At 39.6% G+C, this 27343-nt stretch overlaps 1 protein-coding gene across 2 annotated transcripts; it reads left to right on the top strand.

Moving 5' to 3' along the window:
• The first annotated feature begins 5859 nt into the window (after positions 1-5859).
• Positions 5860-25396, top strand: LOC104610043 (CASP-like protein 5B3). Of its 2 annotated transcripts, XM_010276499.3 has the most exons (4): positions 5860-6336; positions 24417-24549; positions 24658-24767; positions 24845-25396. In XM_010276499.3, exons 1-4 carry the CDS (start codon positions 6128-6130, stop codon positions 24879-24881), a joined length of 489 nt encoding a protein of 162 aa, XP_010274801.1. In that variant the 5' UTR covers positions 5860-6127; the 3' UTR covers positions 24882-25396. The 2 variants fall into 2 exon arrangements, with proteins under 2 accessions (XP_010274801.1, XP_010274800.1); XM_010276498.3 differs by having other exon boundaries at positions 5868-6336; positions 24658-25396.
• Positions 25397-27343: the final 1947 nt, after the last annotated feature.

The raw sequence follows: 27343 nt of genomic DNA, 5'->3' as shown, positions 1-27343 counted from the left end.
TCCCGTAAAATGCGGGGTACGGTGGTGAGCTCCTTAAGGTTGTCAGGTTGGCGCCTGTGTTAGGCCGCCAGGTCGGTGCCTGGCCCAGGCCATCAGCTCGTGCCAGGGCCAGGTCGCACCAGGCTCAGGCTGCCAGCTCGTGCCAAGGCCAGACTGCCAGCTCGTGTCAAGGCCAAGTTGCCAGCTCGTGTCAAGGCCAGGCTGCCAGCTCGCGCCTATGCCTGTTCGCGCTTTTGCCAGGTCGCGCCTGTGCCAAGCCGTGCCTGTGGGACACCATCATCTTAGAAAAGGCAAGTTGCTGCCAAAGTGGTCCCGGGTGTCACCTAGTTGTTCTGAGTTGCCAGGCTACAAGATGGAGAGCTGCCTAGTGGCGAGCTGCTTATGGAGAACTAGAGAGCAGAGGTTACCCATCCCTTTTTGCATCATACCTTTGCCCCTAGGAGGTGAGGTCTTTATATACTGGAGTCCTCATGGGTTAGGTGGAGCAGTTCTTGGATCCCAACTGTGATGGGACTGACTTGCGTGTTAGGTGGGTGAAATGCCATCAAACAGTAAAACTATCCATTCTCATCAGAATCGGGGAGTTGGTGAACTAATATAGCCCTTACAAGTCACAATCCCGTAAAATGTTGGGTACGGTGGTGAGCGCCTCGAGGTTGCCAGGTTGGCACCTGTGTCAGGCCGCCAGGTCGGTGCCTGGGCCAAGCCGTCAGCTCGTGCCAGGGCCAGGTCGCGTCAGGGTCAGGCTGCCAGCTCGTGTCAAGGCCAAGCTGCCAGCCCGTACTAGGGCTAGGTCACGCCAGAGTCAGGCTGCCAGCTCGTGCCAAGGCCAGGCTGCCAGCTCGTGTCAAGGCCAGGCTGCCAGCTCGTGCCAAGGCTAGGCCGCCAGGTCGGGCCAGGGTCAAGCTGCCAGCTCGCACCTATGCCAGGTCGCGCCTGTGCCAGGCCGTGTTTGTGGGACACCATCATCTTAGCAAAGGCAATTTACTGCCAAAGTGGTCCCAAGTGTCACCTAGTTGTTCTGAGTTGCCAGGCTACAAGATGACGAGCTGCCTAATGGCAAGCTGCCTGTGGCGAGCAGCCTGTAGCGAGCTACATGTGGCGAGCTCGAGTTGTCTAGTTGTCAAGAAGGTGCACTTATTTGGCATGAGGTGTCAGGTGTCACAAGATCATTGGAGGGCCAAAACCACCCTCATCACATCGCTTAACCAAATTACAAGAAAATAAGCAAACAAAAGAATATGTCCATGACTAGATACACAATGTCTAAATCACGTTCGGTAAAGGGTCCTTTTCTTTTCTTTTATTTATTTATTTATTTTCATTTGGGTAAGCAGTCGGGATTTCTTGAAAGCAAAAAATCATGCAAACCCGTTCAAAGTTAAAACAAAAACCTGCATGTTTCATCCATAGGATCGGTGTCCGCACATTACAGATAAGGAAACGTAGGTAGTAGTTCTCAGTTTTATGGTGAGATGTGCCGATACAGATCATATCATCATATTGGAAGTATGTTGGGACAGTTTTGGTTGTAAATAGATCTCAGCTCAAACAAAAAAAAATTGATAACACAAAATCTAGCCGTACATTAGGAATATCACATCTAAATGAATATTAAATTTATGAGATATGTTATTAGGTGATTGAAAAAAGTCAGGAATAGTGCACCCTTCAGTCCTGCAGCCTTGAAATATGACCATTCGCTGGTAATGCTCGGGCAATAAGTTCTTGGGCTCAGTTTGGAAGGAATATGCAAATTTATACAATACAAATATAAATAAAATAATACTTTTACATTTTACATAATTGCATTTGTACTCCTTCCACACTGAAACTAAGCATAAGCAGCTAATTAATGACATGAAAATTAGCTTTCACTAGTACAGAATATTTGGGGATTATGCTAAACACTGGATGATTCATTGCCCTAGCCATGAATTTGGCCACGTCAGACCACGACTTGTCTGAGTGTGACTCAATAGCTGCCCCATTAAAAAATTTAAAATAGACCAATAAAAAAAAACAACACTTACTCGTGACAAATAAAATAAAAGGGAATTCGAGGTCACATGTAAACATTCTGGCTTCCGACCCAAATAAATCCAAAAATCTATGTTGTGCTTGACGTGGCCAACACTCCCTCCATCGCATTCTTATGCAGAGATTTCCATTGCTGATATGGCAATTGACAATAAGCGTATGTTTGATTTGCAGAATAGGGTGTCTGAATTGGAATTCACACTGTTTGGTTGAGTAGAACGAGATTCTCATTCCCATTCCTGGTGGATAAGAGTGGAATTTAGGTGGGGCCAATTTAAGACCGGACATACTTTATAAAAATATAATATTTATTAGTTACCTAAAATAATTAATTAGTCGAATTCAAATTAAATATTCAAATATTTGAATATTTAATCGGATTTAAATTTAAATATTAATTTTTAATATATATATATATATATATATATATATATATATATATATATATATATATATATAACTTTATACATGCACTTATATACAAGAATTATCAACAACCTAATAGTTATTAGAACTTTTAGATTAAAGATGGCGTCCAACTTTTATGCATAAGTCTAAGTGTATGCGCAAGCTCCCCAATTTTGATTATTTCCTTCAATACACAACAATGGTATCAAAGTTGAATGTTCGACTAAATGTAAATATTTACAGCTGCATGTGATGACTTTAGGGGTGAAAGTCAGGTTTGGGTTAGATTGGGTTGAGGTCAACCCTAACCCAATTTGAAGTTTTTGGGTTGGGCTTAGGTTGGTTTGGGTTGGCCTAATGTCTTTACTTATTTTGACAAAATGTTCTTCACTTCTTCTTTCCTAAATTCCACGGTTGAGGTATTAAATTTTAATATTATTATATGTAAAAAGACATGGTTATCATCATACTTTTTGAAAAATTTTGCCTTTAAATTAAAAATTGTTACATATATACATACATGCATTAATGGATGTATTATATACAAATACTTGTATAAATAAATGTTAAATAATATTTATACATACAAATGTGAATCTGAGTCAAGTTCAGGTTGGCCAGTGCCTCAACCCTAACCCAACTCACTAGTTAGATTAGGTTCATACTTTTTTTAACCCTAACCCTAACCAAACTTTAACCCAATCCAACTTTTTTAGATTAGGTTCGGGCTAACGCAGTCCAAGTTGCAGCTTTAGGTGACTCTCTCATGGCTTTGCTAGTTTCCCCATGGTCAAGTAGTTGGCAAGAGTGGTTTGGTCTCCCATAACGATTCTACCTATAGGAATGTGTTTTCATAATTGAGCGGTTATGGTGATTCCCGTGGGCCATGGCCTAGCCCATCCTTGGATGACTCTCCATTTGGCACCTAGTAGTTGGGTAATGGTTCCAAATGGTTATGAGCAAAGGGTTCTTGGTTGATGTACTTCAAACTTGGTGATATGAAAACAAATTTCATCTTAAGGAGGAGTGCAAAGTACTTAATGTGGAAGAGATTCACACGTAAGTGGGAGATTGTTGGGATTCATGTAAGAGTGTATAAAGTGAAGAGACCAAAAAAGAAAAGAGATGCAAAGGATTTATATACAAGAATAGGCCCACAACAAAATAGTTTAAGCTTTTGAATTAAAAATGATGTCTAACTCTTGTGTATAAGTTTTACGCATGTGTGCAAACTCCTAAGTTCTGGTGACTCCCTTAATGCACAACAAACCCCCACTAACAATGTCATACCTATCTTACCATCTATCATAATTGGGTCGTTTAAAATTCTCCTGTCCTTATTTGATACTTGTGCAAGAAGAGAGATTAAACTTGTTCCTTTGTGCCTAGTTGTTGAAGCTGGTTTTAGAGAGAGAGAGAGAGATCGAAAAAAGGGGAGATCTTGTATCTATGGATAGATGACACTCCCTAAAAGGGATGGTTCTCAGATGGACATAGTGGTAAAGTAGAAGATCATATCTCACCTCCCACCCTTTTTCTTTACTTGTATTTTTAGGGGTAGGGGGTGCAACTCAGGTTGACCCAAGCTAACAATTTACACTACCTTAGGCTTGGGCCCAAAGGCCGGCCCATTCAAAATTTAACAAAAAGTCCAACCTTTTTTTTATTTATTTTTGATAAATAAAAAGAGTAGTAACAACTAAGAAACAAGGGATACAAAAAGTTCAACCTGAGCCTGCCAAAGTTGCACTCCTATAGACGGGTGTTCAATATTTTAATATGGTTGAGGTATGGTGTGGTTGAAGACAATACTTTGGTTGTTCACAAGCTCTCTCCAATGAAACAGTAGCCTATGTGGCCACCAATGACCTGGCAAGTAAGATGATCACTTAGCATTCCTCACAGTCATGCCTCCATCATTGTTATTGGTGCATGGAGTCAATGTGGATTAACATGTCATACTAGGAGATAGCCTCATAAGATGTTACCTATCATGATTGGAAGCACACCACACCCTATAATTCCATTGCCATACAATCTGTCATATGTAGTTGTATTATTAACAATTATCCATCTTTTTATATATTCTGGTCCATTTGTTAATTATTAGAATGGTTATGACCATGTATATTTAAAAGGGAAAATTACTCAAACCTTTCATATTGTTCACAAATATTTAAACCTCCTCAATATATTTGACTTCTACAAAAGTTTCCTTTCATGTTTCAAATAAATATGCAAAACACCCATTCCATTAATTATCTTGCTCAAATATGTTGATTTTTTAATTTTTAATTTTTAAAATCTAGGGTGCATTCGTCGAGTGCACCCATGGGTGCACAGAATGCGGACTCTTAGTAGAAATGCTATTTTCCATCGATCAATCGTAAGAGAGAACAATGATATTAGTTTGTGCACATTCTAACATAACAGGGGCATAAGCATAATTAAAATTTCAATCACTCCATTATATAATTCGAAGAAGTATGGATATGCCCAATGCAGATTTCTGATTTCCACTACAGATTTATAAACATTCAAAAGGTCAAAAGCCCCCATTCTATACACCAATGCCCGCCTGTGAATTGACATCCACCCCAATTGTACTTTGAGCCTAAAAATTCTGACCCTAGGCTGAATGATCATTCTCCTTATTATGATTAATAGAGGAATATTTTTTTGTAGAGAATAAAATAAAGGTAAAATATAAAAACCTCTCCTATGGTTTCATTTTCACAAAAACCTCTCTTGCAGTATTGAAAAGACCTGCAGTTACCTCCTTTTTTATTGTCTCGTTAGTTTTTCAAAAATACTAATTTTACCATTACATCTATCAATTTATATAATAATTTACTAAAATACCCCTAAAAGAATTTTTCACTTTGAAAAGAATAAAGTAATTTTACTCTATAAAAGTGTTAGATCTAGTGAAGCTTAAAGAGCAAATCTGGCATTTTAAATTATATTGAAAGATTTTCTAATAAATTGTAAGGGTAATTTCATAACTTTTTTTTACGAGGGTAATTTCATAGTTTTGAAGTGGTCATTATTGAAACAAAGACGGAAGAAAGGTAACTGCAGGGAGGTTTTATGAAAGTGAAACTTTAAGAAAGGTTTTTTCGGATTTTCAGAAACTTCATAGGAGATTTTTATATTTTACCCTTAAAATAAAGAAAGATTTGTCAGAAAAATGAAAAGGAGATGTTTAAATAAATTTTCCCATTTAAAAAGATAGCCAATCCAGTGTTAATTCATCAAAATTCACAGGGATTCTCACTTCCCATTGATCAAATCGTTAAAGTTGTTCAGCTATCATACCCTCCGACATCGTAGAAATTGCCTAATATAACAATGAATCAATTTAACATGACATGGGCAGAAGCCGCACAACGGAAAGTGACGGAACCACCAGAATTTACGGTTAACTGTAACGGCGACCACAACCTTGACAGAGCCGCCTAATGACCATGACGTTGGAGTGTTCCAAAATTAACCTCTCTCTCTCTCTCTCTCTCCATCTCAGATGAGCTCTTCTCTTCGCAGTTGGTATCAGTTACAGGGTCCAAAATGTGGTTTGCTTTAGTGCTTTAAAGATGGATTCTTTTTAGCTTTTATTTTTCTTTCCAACTAGGCATTCGGTAGGGGGTCCCTTTTGTGGGGGGTTTAATGGAGCTTTCTTATGTGTTGTGATGATTGCGGTGATGGGTTTTCTTCCTTCTGTACAGTCAAGGATCTGAAGTTTTCTGGGTTAGTGAAGATGAAGGATCTCCCCGGAACACCTGGGACTTTGACTGGCCTTATTCTTCGAATTTCACAGTGTTTGTTCGCGGTTGGTTCGATCATTTCAATGGCCACTGCATCAACCTTCTTCAATTCTACTGCTTTCTGGTATTTGACTCTTCCGAATTGTACACCTTTTCCCCCTTCATCCCCATCTTCAGTTTGATGGAGCTTCTTAACTTTGACTTTCTTTATGAAAAGGCTAATCCTTCAGCTAATTAAAACTTCTCATTCAAATGTTTATTGGATTTCCCACCTCAGAAAGGCCTTCTATGTTTGTCCATTTTGTTTGAAGTGGTATAATTGATCTTGATCCTAAGTTTACCTTTTCATCCTAAGTTTACCTTTTCATCCTAAGTTTACCTTTGGTCTAATAAGATTTGGTGTCATCTTTATAGTGCCCTTTCGATGTTTCAGTGGTTAGTGGTTAAATCTATAAAAAAATCAACGTTTATTGTTTTTTGGATATGATAACATTATGATTAATGTTTAGTAGATGAAGGCAGGATTGAATTCCAGTTCTGGGATTTGACTTTACTTACTTGATTTTACTACATCTTCCATTCTTACTAGAAATCTCCCAGAATTTTACTACTTTCGACATAATCACCCATCTAGGTAGATAAGTAGATACTCTTTTCTGGGTAAGAAGATAAATAGATACTTTTGATATCACTACTTATCTTATTGACTTCTGTTTGTGAACTGCACTTCTGAGGGAGAAACAATTTCACAACATTTTCTTTGATGTGAGGCTTTTACATGTTTTGGGTCCTTGATCCCATTTTATTAGTGAGCTTTGTTTCTCCATATTTCTTGGAAATTTTTTATCCATCTCTTTTGCTAACCAACAACCCTAAAAAGAAATCCAATCCACTATCGTTTGTTTTTCCTCCTTTTTTGGCAATACAGAGGGAAGAAGGAAATTCTTATTTGTTTCCAACTTCAAGCACTTAAGGTTTTACTTGGTTTGATCCCATGATCTATTCCTTCTAAAAAGATATTTCAGTGGGTTATGTTTTGTTCGTTGAGGAGCCTCCTTAAAAGGTGTTTATTATCTTTGGACATAGATCACTGAGGGAAGAAGGAAAGTTTTCTTGGACCAGCTGACCAGTCATGCTATTGCTCTGTTCCTTTTCTGGAACAATTCAATAAGAAGTTCCAGTTTGTTAACTTATCCTCATAAAGCATCTTTCTTGCACATGCAGTGAAGCCTGACTTCATGAAAGTGAAGAAATAATGATTTACCATCAGCCCAACATTGTTTTATTAAGATAAAAACACAGACATTTTTCTGTTTTCTCTATTATATTTCTAGCTCTTGTTTAGTACAACATCCTAAATGTTACAAGGCCCTAAGGTGGCAAAGAGTTTGACAAGTGTATGATGGAAAATAAAATGCCTATCAAATCATACCTGAAGTGATTCCCATTTTCCTATTATGGAAATTGTTGAGAAACAGAAAATTCTCTAAACATTTGTAGTTGAACTATCAAACCACTGTTCACTGGTCCATTTTCTGTTGATGATTAGTGTTTGTGTAAGAAATTAAAGGTCATTAAGGAATTAGATGCTTGATAAATTGAAGTTTTGAGAATAAAGGGAAATTAAGAACCAGTGAGAATGGAAAATGTGGTAAGGCATCACATCAATTCTTCCCAAATATGATTCCATAGATGGATGGATAGAATAATAATTAAGACATTGGCATTTCTAATATAATACTAAAGGATGCATAAAGTGTATGGGGCACTATGGAAACTAGCAGGAAATATCCTCACCTGATGATAACTGTACATCCTCCTTTGCTGATGATGTTACTTCAAAAGTGGAAAAGCTGTAACGATCTTTTATTTGAAATCCAAATGAGAAGGGGAAATTATTACTGTGTTTGATATGAAAATTATTTTATAACCAATTTGCTAGGCATTTGATATGTAGGAGATTATTGACCAAAACTATTGTCCAGAAAGAAGACTAGTAAAGCAATGTATTTATTACTTTGTGTTTGATATCCAAATTATCTTACAACTAATTTGCTTTAAAGTGATTCCAAGCCTTGTAAAAAGGACATTACCTAATGTTGGTCCCAGCTATCTGGAGTCTCGGGAGGGGTAGACTGGATACATTCCTAACCTTTGGCAATTTTTTTTTCACAAAGTGGCTGCTTTCAGACTTGTACCAATGTTCTCACACTTTCCAGCCCGATATTGTACCAATACACCAAGTAATGGCCCATGATTTCAATCCATGTATGATATAAAAATTATTCTTGGAAAAACTGAATAAAAACTGTTGATCTTTAACAAGGATAAAGCTGCAATATTCTTGTGATCACATTGGGAATAATAAAGTTCATTTGTCAATGTTTTAAATGGTCAACATTCTACTGAAAATGTGAAGGATGATCGTAGAAAAAAGGGTTATTGTCAATATGCATATGTCTATAGAATCATTTTGCAGATTTAGTTTGGTAAATTCCAAGGGGCCTCACTCCTATTGTCAATATGCATATGTCTATTCAGATTGCAACCTGAATCTCATGTTCAATTTCTTTGAACAACAGGAATCTAATGTTGGTGTTAAAACATCTAAGGGCTAGTGCTTTTCATACTCTAAAGTATGATGTGAAACTTAATTGCAGCATGGGAGTCTGATAATTAAAATGTAATTTTCTTAAAAAAATGCAATTTAGGTCTAGATGGATTTGGCTTTCAGTAATCATTATGAGGATCTTTGAAAGATGCCTTGTATGATTTGTCTTTAATGGTTTTACAAGTTCCTTTGAATGGATATAAAACTTGAAAGTTGAAACAGTTCACGAAGGGGTGGAAGTAATATCAAAAGTCCTCAGTTTTAACTTCAATGGTTGTATTTGAGTACTGTAATAATTGGGAAAATATCTGCATTCTATATCCATAAATGATTCAGATAACATGTTCTTTAAATTGACTACTGGTATCCAGTCAAGAATAGTTGTATTTATTTTATTTGGTCCCACTCTTTCTCATTGTGAAGAGTTGTCTTAGGTAGAAAGAGCAGACTGGTTCTTAATGTTTCTTAGTAAACCAGTGAAACTTATATTTTAAATGAAATAAGATTTGAAAATATTGTGTGAATAATTAGGTTTGAATGACCTGTTTTTTCTATTCCAGCAGAACATGTTTTTATATACAATTGGAGTCCTAAACGTTAGGACTTGTTCCCTATTTTAAAAGAGAAAATCTTGCCTAATCTATTCTAAATAAGGAAGCAATTATATAGCTAATTACACCTGATTTGTAGCCTAATTTATAGCTAATTTACAGCAAAGAATCCCAACACTCCCCCTCAAGCTGGGTTGTAAATATTTATCATACCCAGCTTGCAACTAAGATCTTCAAAATGCGCCCTTGGAAGTGCTTTAGTTAGGATATCGGCAGTCTGAAGATTAGAAGGAATGTAAACAGGCTTGATTACTTTCCCTTCTATCTTTTCTCTGATAAAATGCCGATCTATTTCCACATGCTTGGTTCGGTCATGATGAACTGGATTTTTAGCAATATTGATGGCAGATTGACTATCACACAGTAGCTGGATTGTTCCCTCAGAAGGTATCTTCAATTTGGCTAATACTCTTTTCACCCAAATTCCTTCACAAATACCATGAGTCATAGCTCGAAATTCCGCTTCTGCACTACTCCTAGCCACCACAGCTTGCTTTTTACTTCTCCATGTTGTCAAATTTCCCCAAACATAGGTACAATATCCAGAAGTGGATCATCTATCTGTGATTGAGCCTGCCCAATCTGCATCAGAATACAATTCCACTTCCCTACTTGAGTTTTTTCTAAATAACAGTCCCTTTCCTGGAGTCATTTTCAAGTATCTCAAGATTCTGTACACCGCTGTCATGTGTTCTTCAGTAGGGTTGTTCATGAATTGACTAACAACACTTACTGAGAATGCTATGTCAGGCCTAGTATGTGAGAGATAGATCAACTTCCCTACAAGCCTTTGATATCTTCCCTTATCTACAGGAGCACTTTCTTTATTTGAACCAAGTTTGGTAGTGTAGTCCATAGGTGTCTCTACAGGTTTACACCCAAGCATTCATGTTTCTTTAAGAAGATTCAGTACATACTTTCTTTGAGAAACTACAATGCCCTGCTTAGACCTAGCCACTTCCATTCCCAAGAAGTATGTGAGTTTATCTAGGTCCTTGATTTCAAACTCTCTAGTCAGAAATTCTTTGACTCTTGGAAACTCCTCAACATAATCCCCTGCTAGAACAATATCATCAACATAGGCAATCAACGCAGAAATCAGTCCTTCTGAAGAATGTTTGACAAACATTGTATGATCAGACTGTCCCTGTATATACCCATTACTCTTCATAACTCTGGTAAATCTCTCGAACCAAGCTCGGGGTGATTGTTTGAGACCATAAAGTGACTTCTTTAGTCTACAAATTTTGTTGATGTTTGATGAGTTCTATAGTCCCTGAGGAATGTCCATATAGACCTCCTCTTCTAGATTCCCGTTCAAGAACGCATTCTTGACATCTAGTTGATGGAGGGGCCAATCCAAATTTGCTGCAAGAGAGAGAAGTATCCGAATAGTGTTGAGTTTTGCAACCAGAGCAAATGTCTCCTCATAATCTATGCCATAGGATTGAGTAAATCCCTTAGCTACCAACCGAGCCTTGTATCTCTCAATACTACCATCTGCCTTTGTTTTTACAGTGAAGATCCACTTGCACCCAATCACATTCTTTCCATGAGGCAAATCAGTAATTTCCCAAGTACCATTCTTCACTAGAGCATTAACTTCTTCATTAACTGCCTTCTTCCATTCTAGGATAGCCATGGCTTCTTGGATTGAATCAGGAATGGAGATAGAATTGATTTTGCTGGTGAACGCTTGGTAAGATGAAGATAGTCCCTCATAATCCACATAGTTGCCAATAGGGTACAATGGCTTACTTCTGCATTCTCTCACCCCTTTCCTAAGTGCAATGGGTAGGTTCTCATCGGAATTATCATGATCACTTAAACTAGTACCTGCAGAATTTTCCTCCACAGTCTGTAAGTCAGATGTAGGGATTTTTACCTTAGGTTCAGATGTTGGCAGTATCTGTGAATCTGCTAGAGTCTCTGATTCCTTCGTTTCTCCCATTTTTCTGTGATAGACAATTATCTCAGGAAATTCAGAATCAGTTGGTTTCGGTTCAGGTTCAATTTGGACACTTGGAGAAGGTGTTTCAGGTGTTTCCGGTGTTTCTGGTGTGCAATCTATGCTATCCAAGAAAAACTGATATTCTTGTGGTTGACTTTGACTAGAACTCTCCCCCTGAATATCAGTTTTGGGGTAATAGGGTTTGGTTTCAAAAAATGTGACATCCATGGTGTGATAAAACTTTTGGTTGTTAGGACAAAAGTATTTGTAACCCTTTTTGTTGGGAGAGTACCCTATAAAGATACATTTGGTGGATTGAGAGTCAAGCTTGGTTCGATGTTGTTGATGGATATGCACAAACACAGTACACCCAAATATTTTTAGCGGAAGAGAGGAAATCAGCCGACTTTGAGGAAAGTGTTGTAAAAATACTTGATTTGGAGTGGAAAAATCTAGTACTTTGGATGGAAGTCGATTGATTAGGTATGCTGCTGTAAGTATAGCCTCACCCCAAAAACGTTTTGGAACATTGGATGAAAACAACAGAGACCTGGCAATGTCCAGAAGGTGTCTATTCTTTCTCTCGGCTATCCCATTTTGCTGAGGGGTATCTACACAGGAACTTTGGTGTATGATTCCCTCAATTGATAGATATGAGCCAAGACTAGAGTTAAAAAACTCTCTTCCATTGTCAGTTCTAAGTATTTGAATAGAAGTTTGAAATTGATTTTTAATCATTGTTTTGAAATTCTTAAATATTTGAGGAACTTCTGATTTATTTTTCATAAGAAAAATCAATGTGAGTCGTGTGTGATCATCTATGAAAGAGATGAACCACCGAGCTCCTGTGACATTTGGAACTTGAGATGGACCCCACACATCACTGTGGATCATAGAAAAATGTTTCGATGCTTTGTATGGCTGAATTGGGTATGAAATGCGAGAGTGTTTTGCAAATTGAAAAATTTCACACTGAAAAGAACTAGCACTTTTATTTCTGAATAAACTTGGGAAAAGTTTGGATAAGTACATAATACTTGGGTGACCTAACCTGTAATGCCACACCATCACCAACCTCTCACTCTCACTTTTCAACTCACTAACAGACACACAAGAATTATTGTGACAAGAAATAGGTTCACTCACTCCTAGATGAGATTGTCTTACAGAATCCGGTTGAACCTCAAGATGATTGAGCCTAGCATGACTCCTAGCACTACCAATCATCCTCCCCGAAGTCAAATCCTGAAATTCATAGACATAAGGAGAAAAATTAGCTATACAGTTAAGATCTTGGGTAATTTTATTTATGGAGAGTAGGTTGCAGTCTAGATTAGGAACATATAGAACAAATTTGAGTATTATGTCCCTGGATACCACAACCGAACTAGTTCCTTCAACTTTTTCCAAAGAACCATCTGCAATTCTAACTGTGAGAGTTTCATTACAAGGAGAATGTGTGGAAAACTCGCCTATCTCCTGTCATGTGATCGGAAGCACCAGAGTCTACAATCCAAGGTTTATAGTGCTCTTGTTTTACATTTCAAGCCTTAAGAAAGTTACCTTTTTGAGCTATGGAACCTGACCCAACAACTAATGGATTTTTCTGTGATTGCAGCAGCCTTCTCAGTCCATCAAATTCCTCTTTGCTAAAATTTGCAAGTTGCTCTGAACTGTCAGCCATGTTGCCTCGAGTTTCCTTCTCTGCTGCTGTCTTTGGCTTCCAATCAGCAGGTTTCTTTGGTATGACCAGGGCGGCAGCAATGTTCACACCATGGCCTTCCCCCTTTGCATGGCTGCTGCTGGTTTTGGGCAGCCAAGGCTGATGACTCACCACCAGCAGCTGATTTTTCCATCCCCAGCATCAAATGGCGTCTACTCTCTTCCCTTCGGACCTCAGAGAATGCTTCATGTAAGCTTGGCAGTGGTTTTGTGCTAAATATCCTTCCTCTTACAGCATCAAGACTTGAATTTAGTCCCAAGCAAAATTTGTAGACCCACTTATTCTCAATTATCTTCTTGTAATGTTTGAGATCAGCGGTAGCATCCCAGGAATATTTTTCAAAAGCGTCCAGTTGCTTCCAGCTTTGATGGAGTTTGTTGTAATACTCGGTCACAGATAAATCACCTTGTCGGAGATCATGCAAGACGCCCTCAATTGTCTCCAGTTCGGGGGTGTTGTCTTTGTGAGAATAAGTGTCTTTTGCAGCCTCCCAGATCTCTGCAGCTGTTTCATATAGGAGAAAATTTTCTCCTATGTGTGGCTCCATGGAATTCACTAGCCAAGACATAACTTGGCTGTTATCTCTCTTCCAAATCCGATAACCAGCATCTTTTTCATCTGGTTTGGTGATATTTCCGGTGAGATAATCTTCTTTCTCCTTGCTGCGGACATGAAACATGAAGGTTTGAGACCATTGGATGTAGTTTCGGCCATTCAATTTGTTGATGGTGATGGGTGTGGATGAGTAGTTTGTAAAGTCTCCACCATTGTTGTTGAGCATAACAGTTTCGACGTTTGAGGAGGAGGATTTTGGAGTTTCAATTGAAGATTCGTTGGGGTTTGTCATGGATGGTATTTGATGTTGCTGATGAATACTGCCGGAATAAGCAGTGTAGAATGCTGCTAGAAAAGCAGTAGATAGAGAACTGACCTAGGACGGCTGTGGGAAGAACAGGAGGCATCTAGGGTTGCTCTGATACCATGTGAATAATTAGGTTTGAATGACTTGTTTTTTCTATTCCAGCAGAACATGTTTTTATATACAATTGGAGTCCTAAACGTTAGGACTTGTTCCCTATTTTAAAAGAGAAAATCTTGCCTAATCTATTCTAAGTAAGGAAACAATTATATAGCTATTTACACCTGATTTGTAGCCTAATTTATAGCTAATTTACAGCAAAGAATCCCAACATATTGCAAAAATTTGAATTAAGGTTCAGCAGATGGAAATTGAAGAGCAGAGGAGTTGAAGAAGTTCTCTCATGACTCAATTTATTTATGTAAAAGCAAAACACAATTGAAATTTTCTTTTTATATATATATCATTAAATCGAAACAATATTTGTACAAACAATACAAGAACCCCTTAGAAAGGTACAAGCTACTACCTCTCCTCAAATTAATGACACATTACAACTGAGCGCAATATAACTGCTCCCTATTTACCCTCCCTGCTCAGCTAAAACATCCACCAATCCATTAGCTGACCTTTGGATCCATTGTATCCTTGTAACCATATTGCTAGTAAACCACTTAAACTTTTTGGCTTCATTTTTGTAAACCCAAACCACAGCTTTCAGATTTCTTAACCATTCCACCACTACCACCTTAGAATCCCTTTCAATAATCAACCTCTCCACATTCATGTCTCTTGCTACTTGCACCCGTTGAAGTACAGCTAAGAGCTCAGCCCTTGTGGAGTCCCCGATACCAATTGGTCCCGAAAATAAAGCAAAAATGTGACCCTCTTCATTTCTAAATACTCTCCTATCCCATAAGGACCTGACTTACCATGGCTGCTCCCATCAAAGTTTAATTTAACAAATCCATCTGTAGGATGTGACCAATGTCTATGAACAATTGAGATATCAAATGAAATTCTTCATCCCTTAGCCCCTTTTTAAAACCTAGGTTCCAAATGTAACCATTTGAAGACAATGGGGAGGATAAAAATTTCACAATGGATTCCTTTATAAGTAAAGAAATGGATTGCAAGGACTGATAAAAAATGAAATAGAATACAAGGATGGAAAGGGGTCCTTGAGAGTGTGGAGCTACCCAACCATAGGTCTTCCCAAAGCAACATTTTATTCCAAAAACACACATCATACTTAACAAGATTTAGAAATTGAGGAAGGATGTTATGGATTGCTTTCCATGAAGAAGCCAAGGTTGTTCGATGAGAAACACTAGCATCCCAACCATTATCCAAATTTCCATGTATGCTTGCCACCACCCTATCCATAACCATTTTTCCTAACAGTCATATTTGTTTTCCCCACATTTCCTATTCCAAACTCCCTTGATTTTTATTCTTGCACACAATTTCACAATTTCCCAGACCCCTTAATTTTCTCAAAATTCTTACCCACCCTTTGCAGGATCTTAAAAACTAGAAGATAATAAGCTAGAAGGTTTGCTAGAGTAGATTTAATTAAAACTATTTTACCTTCCAATGAGATATAATTTTTCTTCCACCCTACTAACCTCTTTGCACATGTTGGGACCCAAACACTCCCCCCGAACCCAACTGTGGGAGTGGAGCAAACCACCACCCATCAGCAGTTCACAAGGAGACAGAAAGGACACGCGACAGAGCCCTAGAGTTAGTTACACTCAGAGTTGGTTACTCTACAGCCAGAGGATATTCCCTCCATGATATCTTCCAGAGTTAGTTACCCTGCAATCAGAGGATATTCCCTCTATGATTACACCTGTAGGCCAGCTATATAAGGCCATAATCATATAATAAAAGGTGTGAATGAATATCCCTTCGTTTTCTCCCTCTGAGTCCATTCTCTTCCTACCTTCCCTTCTCTTCTTCCCCTTCATCTTCTGTTTCAGGAGGTTAAGCCACCCTTGAAGGGGCTTCCGAGGTGAGCGGTAACTCATTGTTGTGGATGCATTCGTGGGAAGAATTACCGCTGCCGGCAGCAGCAGTGAGGGGGGCCCACACAACAGCTTATCTTGCCACGTCAGCTCTTCTTGCCAGCTCGCCAATAGTTTACTTATTCCAGTTCTGTTCTTACTTATCTATTAGAGATAGGAACTGAGTTCTGTTAGAAGTCTGTTAGAAGTAGGAGTTCTGTTCTTACTTATCTAGTTCTGTTCTTACTTATCTATTAGAGATAAGAACTGAGTTCTGTTAGAAGTCTGTTAGAAGTAGGAGTTTGATTTAAAGTTGGATTGTCCTAGCTTAGTCGAATGGAGTAAGGAGTCTCCTCTTGTAATCTCCTATTTAAGGAGCTGTGAATTGGAATAAAGCATTCAGTTTCTAGTCAAGAGAAGAGTGAGGAGAGTTTGGGTGGTCTCTTGGACAAATCACCCATTCGGTTTTCCACAATAGGGTCTGCACGCAAGGGAAGGCGTAAGGGGAAGCAAGAGGTTCTCCCCGTGGACCGACCCGTGACGAGATCCTACGCCCGAGCCCATAACACTCATCAAGTTGGTATCAGAGCCAGGCTATCCAGATCGCAGGCTAGCTATGCCGCAGACACGTTCCTCTACCATGGATGATAGAGTCGACCAGCTTGAGATTGAGTTCCACTAGGTGCTGAACGAACTCAGGGAACTCAAAGTGGTCGTCTCTAGCATCGCCTCTCAGCAACAATCCGGCGAGACTAGTCACCCAGCAGGGGCGGAAGCCTCTGCTTCCAACAGCCAAAGAACTGGGTGTTACCCCCCCGGAAAATTCACTAAGATCAACTTTCCCAACTATTCCGGTGGAGATCCCATTCCTTGGATCTTCAGAGTACAAAGATTTTTCGAGTACCACGAAACCCCTACACACCAGCGCGTCTCCATCTCTTCCATTCACCTAGAAGGAGACGCGATTCTATGGCTCCAGTGGTATCGTCAAAACCATCCTCAGGTAACTTGGGTGGAGTTCACTAAAGCTCTGTGCATCCGTTTTGGGCCGACGACATTCGTGGATTACGACGAACTCCTCACTCGGTTAAAGCAGACTGGGACGGTAGCAGACTACCAGCTCGAGTTCGAGAGAATGGCGACCAGGGTACATGGGTGGTCGGAGAAGGCCTTAGTGGGGTGTTTTGTGGGAGGCCTCAGAGAGGATATCCGCCTGGAGGTGAGGGCTCTCCGTCCAGCGACAGTCATGGCTGCGATGGGTTTGGCTCACCTGCAAGAAGAGAAAATCGACAACCTACGCAGAGCCAGCAAGCTGTCCTCCCAAATGTGAGGGTTACCCAACGGGCCGATTATCAACCCACGAAACAAGTTGGGGATTCTCAGAAGCCCATTTTGCCTAAGCCCACTATGCCCTTCAAACGCCTCTCATGGGATGAGATGCAGGCCCGATGCGAGAAGGGCCTCTGTTACAACTGTGATGACAAGTTTGGGCCGGGCCATAAGTGCCGGGTCCAACGAGTGTTTCTCCTTCAGACAGAGGAAGAGCCGGAAGGGACAAAACTAGAGCACATAGAAGACTGTTAACTGATATCAGACGAACTAGAACCTGTCGGAGCCGAGATCTCCTTACACGCTCTCATGGGCCTCAACCCTCTTCAGTCCATGCGAGTAGAAGGAAGATTGGTTGGCCGGTCTGTGATGATCTTGATTGACAGTGGCTCTACCCTGAATTTCATCACTTGCCGTTTGGCAAAGCACCTAGGTATGACTATACAACCCACTCCTCTCTTTTCGATCCATGTGGCTAATGGGAGTCAGATGTTATGTGATGGTGTATGTAAGAAGGAAAATATCCTCATACAGGGCCATAATTTCGTGGTAGATCTCCACCCATTAGATTTCTCGGGGGCTGATATTATTTTGGGAATTCATTGGTTACGTGGCCTAGGTCCTGCACTTTGTGATTGGGCCAAAATGACAATGGATTTTTACCAGGATGGTCAGACTTGTCATTTACAAGGGGTGCGGCCCCCTATTCCCCAAGGTGATACTTTAGCTTCCATGATACGGGCCTCCAAGGATGCTGGACAGACCTTATTTATGCACTTAGGCATTCGGCCCACAGTCCCAATTTTAAACAATTAAGGCTGTAACCAACCCACGGAAGCCCAACACGAGGCCTTACGATCGATACTCGATCAGTTTGGTGACATATTCAAGGAACAGAACCAATTACCCCCACCCCGGGCCCATGACCATCAGATACCCCTCTTACCAGATTCCAAACCGGCCAGTGTGAGGCCATATAGATACCCTTATTTCTAGAAGCTGGAAATTGAGAAGGCAGTAAGAGAGCTATTGGACAAAGGGCATATACAGACCAGCACCAGCCCTTTTTCGTCCCCTGTACTCCTAGTGAAGAAGAAGGATGGTAGTTGGCGTTTTTGCGTAGATTACCGGGCCCTGAATCAGATTACAGTGAAGGAGAAGTTTCCGATACCCCTCATTGATGAACTGCTGGACGAGTTAGGGGAAGCACAAGTGTTCTCCAAACTAGACCTGCGGTCCGGGTATCATCAGATCCGGGTTCACCAGGCTGACATCCACAAGATAGCCTTTAGAACCCACGATGGCCATTATGAGTTTCTGGTTATGCCGTTTGGACTCACCAACGCCCCCTCCACCTTTCAGGCCCTCATGAATGACATCTTCAGGCCATTCCTAAGGCAATTTATTCTGGTGTTTTTTTATGACATTCTGGTTTACAGTAGGGATTGGGACACCCATATGGAACATCTGAAACTTACCCTCACAACTCTAAGGGAGCACCAGTTACATGCCAAAATGACAAAGTGTTCCTTTGGACAAAAACAGATTCAGTACTTAGGCCATGTGGTTGCAGCAGGGCGGGTCATGGCAGACCCAGAAAAGATAGATGCCATCCAAAAGTGGCCCAAGCCCACTACTGTAAAGGCTCTCAGGGGTTTTCTTGGGCTTACCGGTTATTATAGGCACTTCATTAAGGGGTATGGGCTTATGGCCGCCCTTCTAACGCGTCTGTTAAAGAAGGATTCTTTCGGTTGGGCTGATGATGCCCAACGGGCCTTTGAAGACTTGAAGATAGAAGTTTCTAGTCCTCCAGTCCTCACTCTTCCGGACTTCTCTCAGCCCTTTGAAATAGAGTGTGATGCATCGGGTGTAGGGGTAGGGGCCGTCCTGATGCAGAAAGGGCAGCCCATTGCTTATTTCAGCAAGGCTCTCTCAGCAGCTCACCAAAATCAGTCCACTTATGTCAAGGAAATGATGGCTGTGGTAATGGCAGTACAGAAATGGCGTACATACCTATTGGGACGCCAATTTATTATAAGGACAGACCAACGAAGTTTGAAGTACATAGCAGAACAAAGGGTGCACACCCCGGAGCAGCAAAAATGGCTTAGTAAACTGATGGGATTTGACTACCACATAGAGTATAAGCCTGGGCCTGCAAACAGAGTAGCTGATGCCTTATCACAGGTAGAAGAGCTAGCCCAACTGACCTGCTCTCAGCCCAGTTTTCCCTTGTTTGAAGCTATACGGCAAGAAGCCAAGTCTGATCCGTAGCTACAGGACATTAGGGATAAGTGGAGACGTGACCCTTCCCAGGTTGCGGGTTACCAAATTGTAGGACCTGATCTTTTCTTTAGGGGCAGGTTTGTGGTTGCTCCGAACTCCGTCCACAAAACTGAACTGCTAAGGTTGTTTCATGATTCCGCGTTGGGGGGACATTCAGGGGTGCTACGGACCCTAAAGAGGCTCAACAGTCACTACCATTGGGTAGGAATGCACAAGGATGTGTTGCACTATGTATCCGAATGCCAAACCTGCCAATAGAAGAAATACTCTTCACAGTCTCCCACGGGCCTTCTACAACCCCTCAAGATTCTAGAGCAAGTGTGGGAAGACCTCTCCATGGACTTCATCACGGGACTTCCCCGTTCTGCAGGGAAGGAGGTTATCATGGTAGTGGTTGACCGTCTCACCAAGTACAGCCATTTCTCTGCATTGCCTCACCCTTACACCGCAGCAATGGTGGCTGACATCTTCATACGGGACGTTGCAAAACTGCATAGAACACCAAGATCCATTGTCTCGGACCGTGACCCTGCCTTCCTGAGTTCATTCTGGAAGGAATACTTCCGATTGCAAGGAACCCAACTGCACCCATCCACAAGTTATCACCCGCAGACTGATGGACAGACTGAAGTTCTTAATCGATGCTTAGAAGCATACCTTAGATGCTTCATAGGGGAGAAGCCTAGACAGTGGGTCCACTGGCTCCCGTGGGCAGAATACTGGTACAACTCGACTTATCAGTCGGCTGCAGGAATGACACCCTTCAAGGCTCTATATGGCAGAGAACCCCCTCCCATATTACCTTATGAATATGGGTCGTCCAAGGTGGCAGAAGTAGAGACCCGCCTACTGGCAAGAGACGAGATCCTTAGACTGCTTAAGACCAACTTAACAAAAGCCCAACAACGAATGAAGGTCCGCTATGACTCTCACCACCGTCCATTAGAGTTTCAGGTGGGTGATTTTGTCTACCTTAAGCTCCAACCTTACCGCCAGGTCTCAGTGGTAAGACGGGCTTGGCACAAGCTAGCTCCCAGGTATTATGGGCCCTATAAGGTGCTGGAGAGAGTGGGCCTTGTTGCTTACAGATTGGACCTCCCTGCTACCTCAAAGTTTCACCCGGTGTTTCACATCTCATTTCTCAAGAAAGCTATGGGAAATCATACTCCTATCTCATCCAACTTACCCCAATTCACTGAGGAAGGGGACATTTACACGGAGCCTATCAGAATTGTGGATTTCTGTTGGGTTCGACAAGGTGGGCAGGTTGTGCCAGAAGCCAAGGTAGAATGGGCCGGGCTGCCTCCAGAAGACGCCACTTGGGAACCTTATCTAAGGCTGAACGAGAGGTTTCCATACCTAGACCTTGAGGGCAAGGTCAATGCTAAGGAGGGAGGAATTGTTGGGACCCAAACACTCCCCCCGAACCCAACTGTGGGAGTGGAGCAGACCACCACCCATCAGCAGTTCACAAGGAGACAGAAAGGACACGCGACAGAGCCCCAGAGTTAGTTACACTCAGAGTTGGTTACTCTGCAGCCAGAGGATATTCCCTCCATGATATCTTCCAGAGTTAGTTACCCTACAATCAGAGGATATTCCCTCTATGATTACACCTGTAGGCCAGCTATATAAGGCCATAATCATATAATAAAAGGTGTGAATGAATATCCCTTCGTTTTCTCTCTGAGTCCATCCTCTTCCTACCTTCCCTTTTCTTCTTCCCCTTCATCTTCTGTTTCAGGAGGTTAAGCCACCCTCGAAGGGGCTTCCGAGGTGAGCGGTAACTCATCAGCACACCTCTAGAATCAGATTCCAAAATCTACTTTTAGAGCAAGGTTTAGCTGAACGCTTTAGCTGTTCGGCGGGCTGTGGAACCAATGATAAGGTTCCACGCCAGTATTAAATACATGGGGCCCGCATCTTTTACAGTGGGGCCCATGAATTTATTACTGGTGTGGAACCTCATCATTGGTTCCACAGCCCGCTGAACAGATAAAGCATTCAGCTAATCCGAATTCCTACTTTCTTCAGGGTTTGCTCCTAAAGGAAGACCTAGATCATTGGCCAAGATGAAACAACCTAGAATTCCTAGAAAAGACTCCAGTTCCCTATCTCCCAAGTTTATCCCAGTGCAACCCTTCTCAAGGTTTGTTTTCAGATTTGAGGTACACTCAAACAGTTTAGCCACCAACCTTGAGCTCCTTACCTTTTGAGAATCACCACCTCAAAAAAATTATTATATCACTCACAAACTATTGGTGAATGATTTGAATATCATCCCTCCCTATATTTCACCCCCTAATCAAATGTTCCCTGTCAGCTCTAAAAATTATCCTGACAAAAACATTAGCTAGCAGGGTAAAAAGAAAGGAGAAAAGTGGGCCCCCTTCCTGAGCCTTCTACATGCAGGAAAGAAGTCCCTTACTATTCCATTTACCAACACCAAATAGTGACATGTGTGTAAGCATCCAGAAATCCATCTACAGCATTTTTCCCTACAACTGAAATTTTACAACTTGAAAATTTTCCTCCTATCTTGTGGAAAGAACAGAACTTATAGGAATTGGTGAGATTTGAAATAAAAGTAAACACTATCTGTAACTCATAAGTCTTGCCATCACGAAATTTACTTTTTCTTTTCTTTTTTATTATGCATGCCTTCTGCAGTTTTAACCGCCTTAATGGTCTTAGTGATTTCTAAGGATACTGCAACTTTTAGTATTTTAGCCTTTTTAATAAGAAAACCTAGAGATGTGTGTATCATACAATCTAAGAACTGAGGATGATAGTGTCTGTAGTTTTGCACCAGTTAGCCTTATAGGAAATTGTGAGTTATCAAATTTGTGTTCTTTTCTCCTAATTTTACTTCTTTTTTCTTCCCTTTTAAGCAGAGGAAAGTGGATAGGATGAAGTTGGGTAGCATGAATGGAAACTATTATGCATAGTTCTGAAGAAGAGTAACAGGAATTCCATATTGGTTTTCAAAAGGATAAAATGATGAAGCTGGAGCAAACGATTTTTAAGATTTCTTTTTCCATGATGGATATATTCCCTGTAGGTTTTGTATTTCCTTCCATTTGAGTCAGGTGGTAGACATGCTTTACTGACAGGGAACACTCCATTTTGCTGATTTGCTGCTCTAGTTAGCAATTGTACATCTTAGCTATTCAAGAATTTCTTTTTGGTCTGAAAATACCTAGAGTACAAGTGATTTACTTATGTGTAAAGCCATTTCTGCATCAAAAGAAAAAAAAAAATGGTTTGGATAACTCCTTGAAGCAATGAAGTGGTTTGTCTAGTATTTTATTCCTTGACTGCATATCTTAGATGGATGCTTCTAGATTACTTTGATACAGATTGCACTTTCTATCTAGAAGTTGCAGCAGTGGCATCTTGAAAATTTCATACTATCAATCCTACAGACCAGTGTAGTCAAGGCATCAGGAGAATCAGATGATTAGTTGGTTAAACAGTTGCTCAGGGCCAGGCTTCACCCAGACAAAAACCATGCTTTGTCTAGCTGACAAGAAGTTAGAAATATTTAAAATCCTAATATTGTAGGTAAATAAAAATAATTTTAGTTTTCTTTCTTATCTTTCATCTTCACCTTGTTCTTAGTCTCTACACTGGTCAAACCTGAACTTCTGACAGTGTTCCTTGTATGCATTATTGTTCCAGCGACCACCTAATTTTGATAAAAGGGATACCCCTTCTTTGCAAACAGAACTACCCTATTTAACAATCAAAAGAAAACTTTAATAGGCGTCCTTCATATTGGTTTTAGTATTTTCATCGAAGGAGAACCAAATTACTCACCTTATTGAACTATACTAATATAAAAATGAATATTTTTTTGTTATTATATAAATTGTACCAAGCATAAGTTTATTTGATATTGCCTTAGTTTGGTATTGTTGACGGTCTAATAGCCACTTACCACTACGTCTAACACAATAGTGATTCTGTCTAGGCAAGTCAATTGTCTATGTCACATTTTAAGTGCATTGATGCAATTTTGCTTATAGAAGGAACTTGGGGTGCTTCAAATCTCCAAATTTTACCTCATACTTTCCTTCTTTATGTCAAATTGGTTATTAGTTGGGATAAGGCTTGTATGATGATAATGTCAAATTGGTTATTCCGTTCTTATCTTGTAAACTTGGGTGCAAATATTATCTTCTCTCACCTAGGGGTGAGCAAGAAAAACCAAAAAACGTACTGAACCAAACTGATGAAACCGAACTGAAAATTCCAGTTAACCGAACTGGGTATTTTTAAAAAACCGAAGGTACTAGTTCGGTTTCGGTTAACCAATATAGAAAACTGGCGGCTAACCGAACCAACCGGTTTACATATATTTCTATATATTTTATGTATATTATATATTTTCTATATATTATAAATTAATAAATATGCAGTATATATATAACTATGTATTTATAATATATAATATATTATTTATTATTTAAAATATTATATTATATATTTCTAGTTTTTTTATTATATATTTGTATATTTTTTATAATATATACTATAAATATAGAAAAACCGAAAAACCGATGGTTAACCAAACGGCTTCAGTTCGGTTTCGCTTACCAGTTTTCCAAAAACCGGTAATACCGGTTCGGTTTCAAAAATAGGCCCACGGTGAACCGTGAGAATCCCTACTCTCACCGGCATAGTCCTCAACATTTCTTATGGGAATTATTCATGGTTTTATTATTTTCAAAATACTGTTCTTTACTAGTATCATAGCACAATACTGTTCATTTTTGTATGTAGAGTTTTTAATCATGTTTGTACTCTAAATTGTCCTTTGCAGCTACCTGATAGCTTCAATGGGCTTGCAAGTCATTTGGAGCTTTGGGCTTGCACTATTGGATGCATATGCCTTGGCAAGAAAGAAGATCCTTCACAATATTATTTTGGTCAGCCTCTTCGTGGTTGGGGATTGGGTTGGTCTCCCTTAAACTTTCTAATGTTTCTTTGTTCTTCTATTAAGCCCAGTTGTCTTGTGTTTCTATTTGGGAAATTATGTTATGGTCTTGAATGAATTATTACAGGTTACAGCTACATTGTCTCTTGCAGCAGCATCCTCTGCAGCAGGGATAACAGTTTTATACTCCAGAGACTTGGGAGGCTGCAGGGTGCCAGATTGCCCAAAATTCCAGATGTCAGTCTGCCTGGCCTTTTTGAGCTGGATAATGATTGAGATGTCATCTCTTATCATGTTTTGGCTTCTGGCTGCAGGTTAGGTCTTCTTTCAATTGCTTCCATCTTCAGCTAAGATTCATTGTTGATCAGGGAAATTGGTATTTTCATAAAGAAATTGAACCCTTGTTCCAATTATAAAAGAGGAGAAAAAAGAAATAGGACAAGGATATTCTTCTTAAGTTTGTCTTGCATGGTCTCCCCCAAAATTCAAAAAATGGGTGTACAAATGGAAACATCTCTAACACAGAGTTGGAAAATGATGAAGAGAAAAGGTTTGAAGCCTATCAGCAAGATTGGTTATCTGGAAAACTGATTTCTGATGGAGAAGCATCAAAACTGTATAGACTTGACAACATTTGAAAAATTAAGTGGCTGAATGTATTGAAAATTCAATCTCTGTTGATAGGGGTCTCAGTGAGCTTGTAATTTTGATGAAGTTTTTGGTTAACAGGAATCAATTACTGTTCACATGTATTTGGCTAACAGTAAAAGAGTTCTTCTTGGAATCGGTTTTGGAGTTTTGACATTTAAGTAGAGCTTTCATCTTTCATATTAGCAAAATATTTAATATACAAAAGATAAACCAAAGAGCTATTTGTGGTTGTTTGTGTGCTGTTGATCAATTATTAACTTTTTTTTTTATTCTTTGTGGTGGGGGGGATGGAGACTGGTACAATAGCACTCTGGGAAAATAACTCTTGAAGTATACTTGTATTTTTCTCTATTATTTCACATTTTGAAGAACATGCTAATCAAAACAATAGTGAAGAACAGATAATTTCTCATATGTAAGCACAAGGTAAAACCACATAAACCTTTTGTCCTCATTTCTGTAAGATCTTTAGTCTAGAGGGTAAGCCAACTGATTCCCATTACCCTGTGCTTTACTGTTTAAAAGGATTTGTCTGTCAGTATGCTAATATAGAATAATAAAATGGGTTCCTTGTTCTGCCTATTCTGTGATCAGGACTCAGAACCTCAGTTGTTCTTTTACCCAATTATTCCTCATGTTACACTACACTTTTTTACCTGCACAAGTGCTCGAATCTTATCTACCTAATGAAATACCCTGACCATGAATGGACCACAAAAATGGGATGGATCCTGCCCAAATCAGACCCACAATATGATCCAATTGGTTGCATCAACCATCTGGTTGAGTAGTAAAGAATCACTGAATTAGATCACATTAAGAAGTGACAAAATGGTTGCAATCCACCTCATTTGACACTACTAAATGCCCTGAAAAATAAAGGAAGCTTGCATTAGACAAAAGGGCTGACTACCTCAAAGGAATTAGGGAATGATGTAAACGTCTGGTATCTGCCAACCAAATGAAGGCGACAAGGTTGGGCCTAGTTGGGCTATTTTTTATTATTATTTTTGTTAATGATGATTAATTTGATACCATTACAACACTTAAGCACTGTTTCGACATACATATGAATCAATCAAATATAAATATTAAATATTAAAGCAAAGTCCTCTGACAAGTGGACTTTTCCTTCAAACATTTGGCTTATTGGCTACTGGCTGGCCTCCCACTCAGAAAAAGATATAAATAAATCTTAACCGATATTTTAACAAACCAGATACAATTTAGCTTCCTAAACCAGATAAAAAATTCAACAGAAAGGCTTTGAAATTTTGAATACATTTGTATAATGGGTCACATTCTTGGAATATAGTGGGTTATTAATTACAAATAAAATAAAAACCCCAACCCAAGTCACCAAGTGGATAGTGGGGGTTCCAAACAAAACATATAGAGCTATAGTAGTTGAGGTGGTCATTAGTTAATTGTACATATATCATTACCTTTAATAATGGAGGACACGACACCATATTGCGTTAAATTATTTTAACACGATACTGCATAGATTAGCAGTGGCCATCATCATTAGGGTGCAACAATGACCTTTTGCCCTTCCACTAAAAGATTGTTAGTGCTAGACCTAAACCTCAAATTTGCAATTTTCTTTTTTTTTTTGTCTCATTTTGCACTTTTAATTAATAGTGCAAATTTTGCATCAAAAAACTGATGCAGAATTTGCACCACCTTCCTCTTACCTTTCTTCTCTTTCGTTAAATGGAGATCATCACATCATTTTACTTCCCGTCTTACTCCCCCATATAAACAACCATCCTTCTACTTCAAATTTTCTGGGTCTATAGAGTGGAGACCACATCATTTACTTTCAATCTTAGTCCTCCCAAACAAGAACCTTTAGTTTAACCAATATATATACCAGTTAATGAACCAAAGCCTGATGTACAAATAAAGCTTCTTATCATATAATTGTGTCGAACATTTTCCTTAGTTTTGGTAATGCAAAAGTAGCTAGGAAGAGAAACACCCTTGTTTCCAAGAATAAAGAAATCCATTCCAATGTTCCAAGTATCTATACCATATTCTAAAATGCAGTTGTCCATGTCAGCTTACTCAGTTTTGCTTCTCAAACCGTTTTGAATTTTGTGGTTAATCAAACAGGAGCTACTTAATTACAATCGATTCAGTTGTTTCCTTTTCGTTAG

This window comes from Nelumbo nucifera, chromosome 1 (genome assembly GCF_055504915.1).
Source record: "Nelumbo nucifera cultivar China Antique chromosome 1, China Antique-T2T, whole genome shotgun sequence".
Taxonomy (NCBI): Eukaryota; Viridiplantae; Streptophyta; class Magnoliopsida; order Proteales; family Nelumbonaceae; genus Nelumbo; species Nelumbo nucifera.
The sequence above is the reverse complement of the archived record's forward strand: the minus strand, read 5'-3'. Positions and strand labels throughout refer to the sequence as shown.

Excerpts from the sequence above, each read along its gene's own strand:
- LOC104610043 (XM_010276498.3), top strand. The coding sequence starts at position 6,128 with ATGTGTTGTGATGATTGCGGTGATGGGTTTTCTTCCTTCTGTACAGTC. Across the intron at positions 6,337-24,416 it reads TTCAATTCTACTGCTTTCTG|CTACCTGATAGCTTCAATGG; the intron begins GTATTTGACTCT and ends TGTCCTTTGCAG. Across the intron at positions 24,550-24,657 it reads TCTTCGTGGTTGGGGATTGG|GTTACAGCTACATTGTCTCT; the intron begins GTTGGTCTCCCT and ends GAATTATTACAG.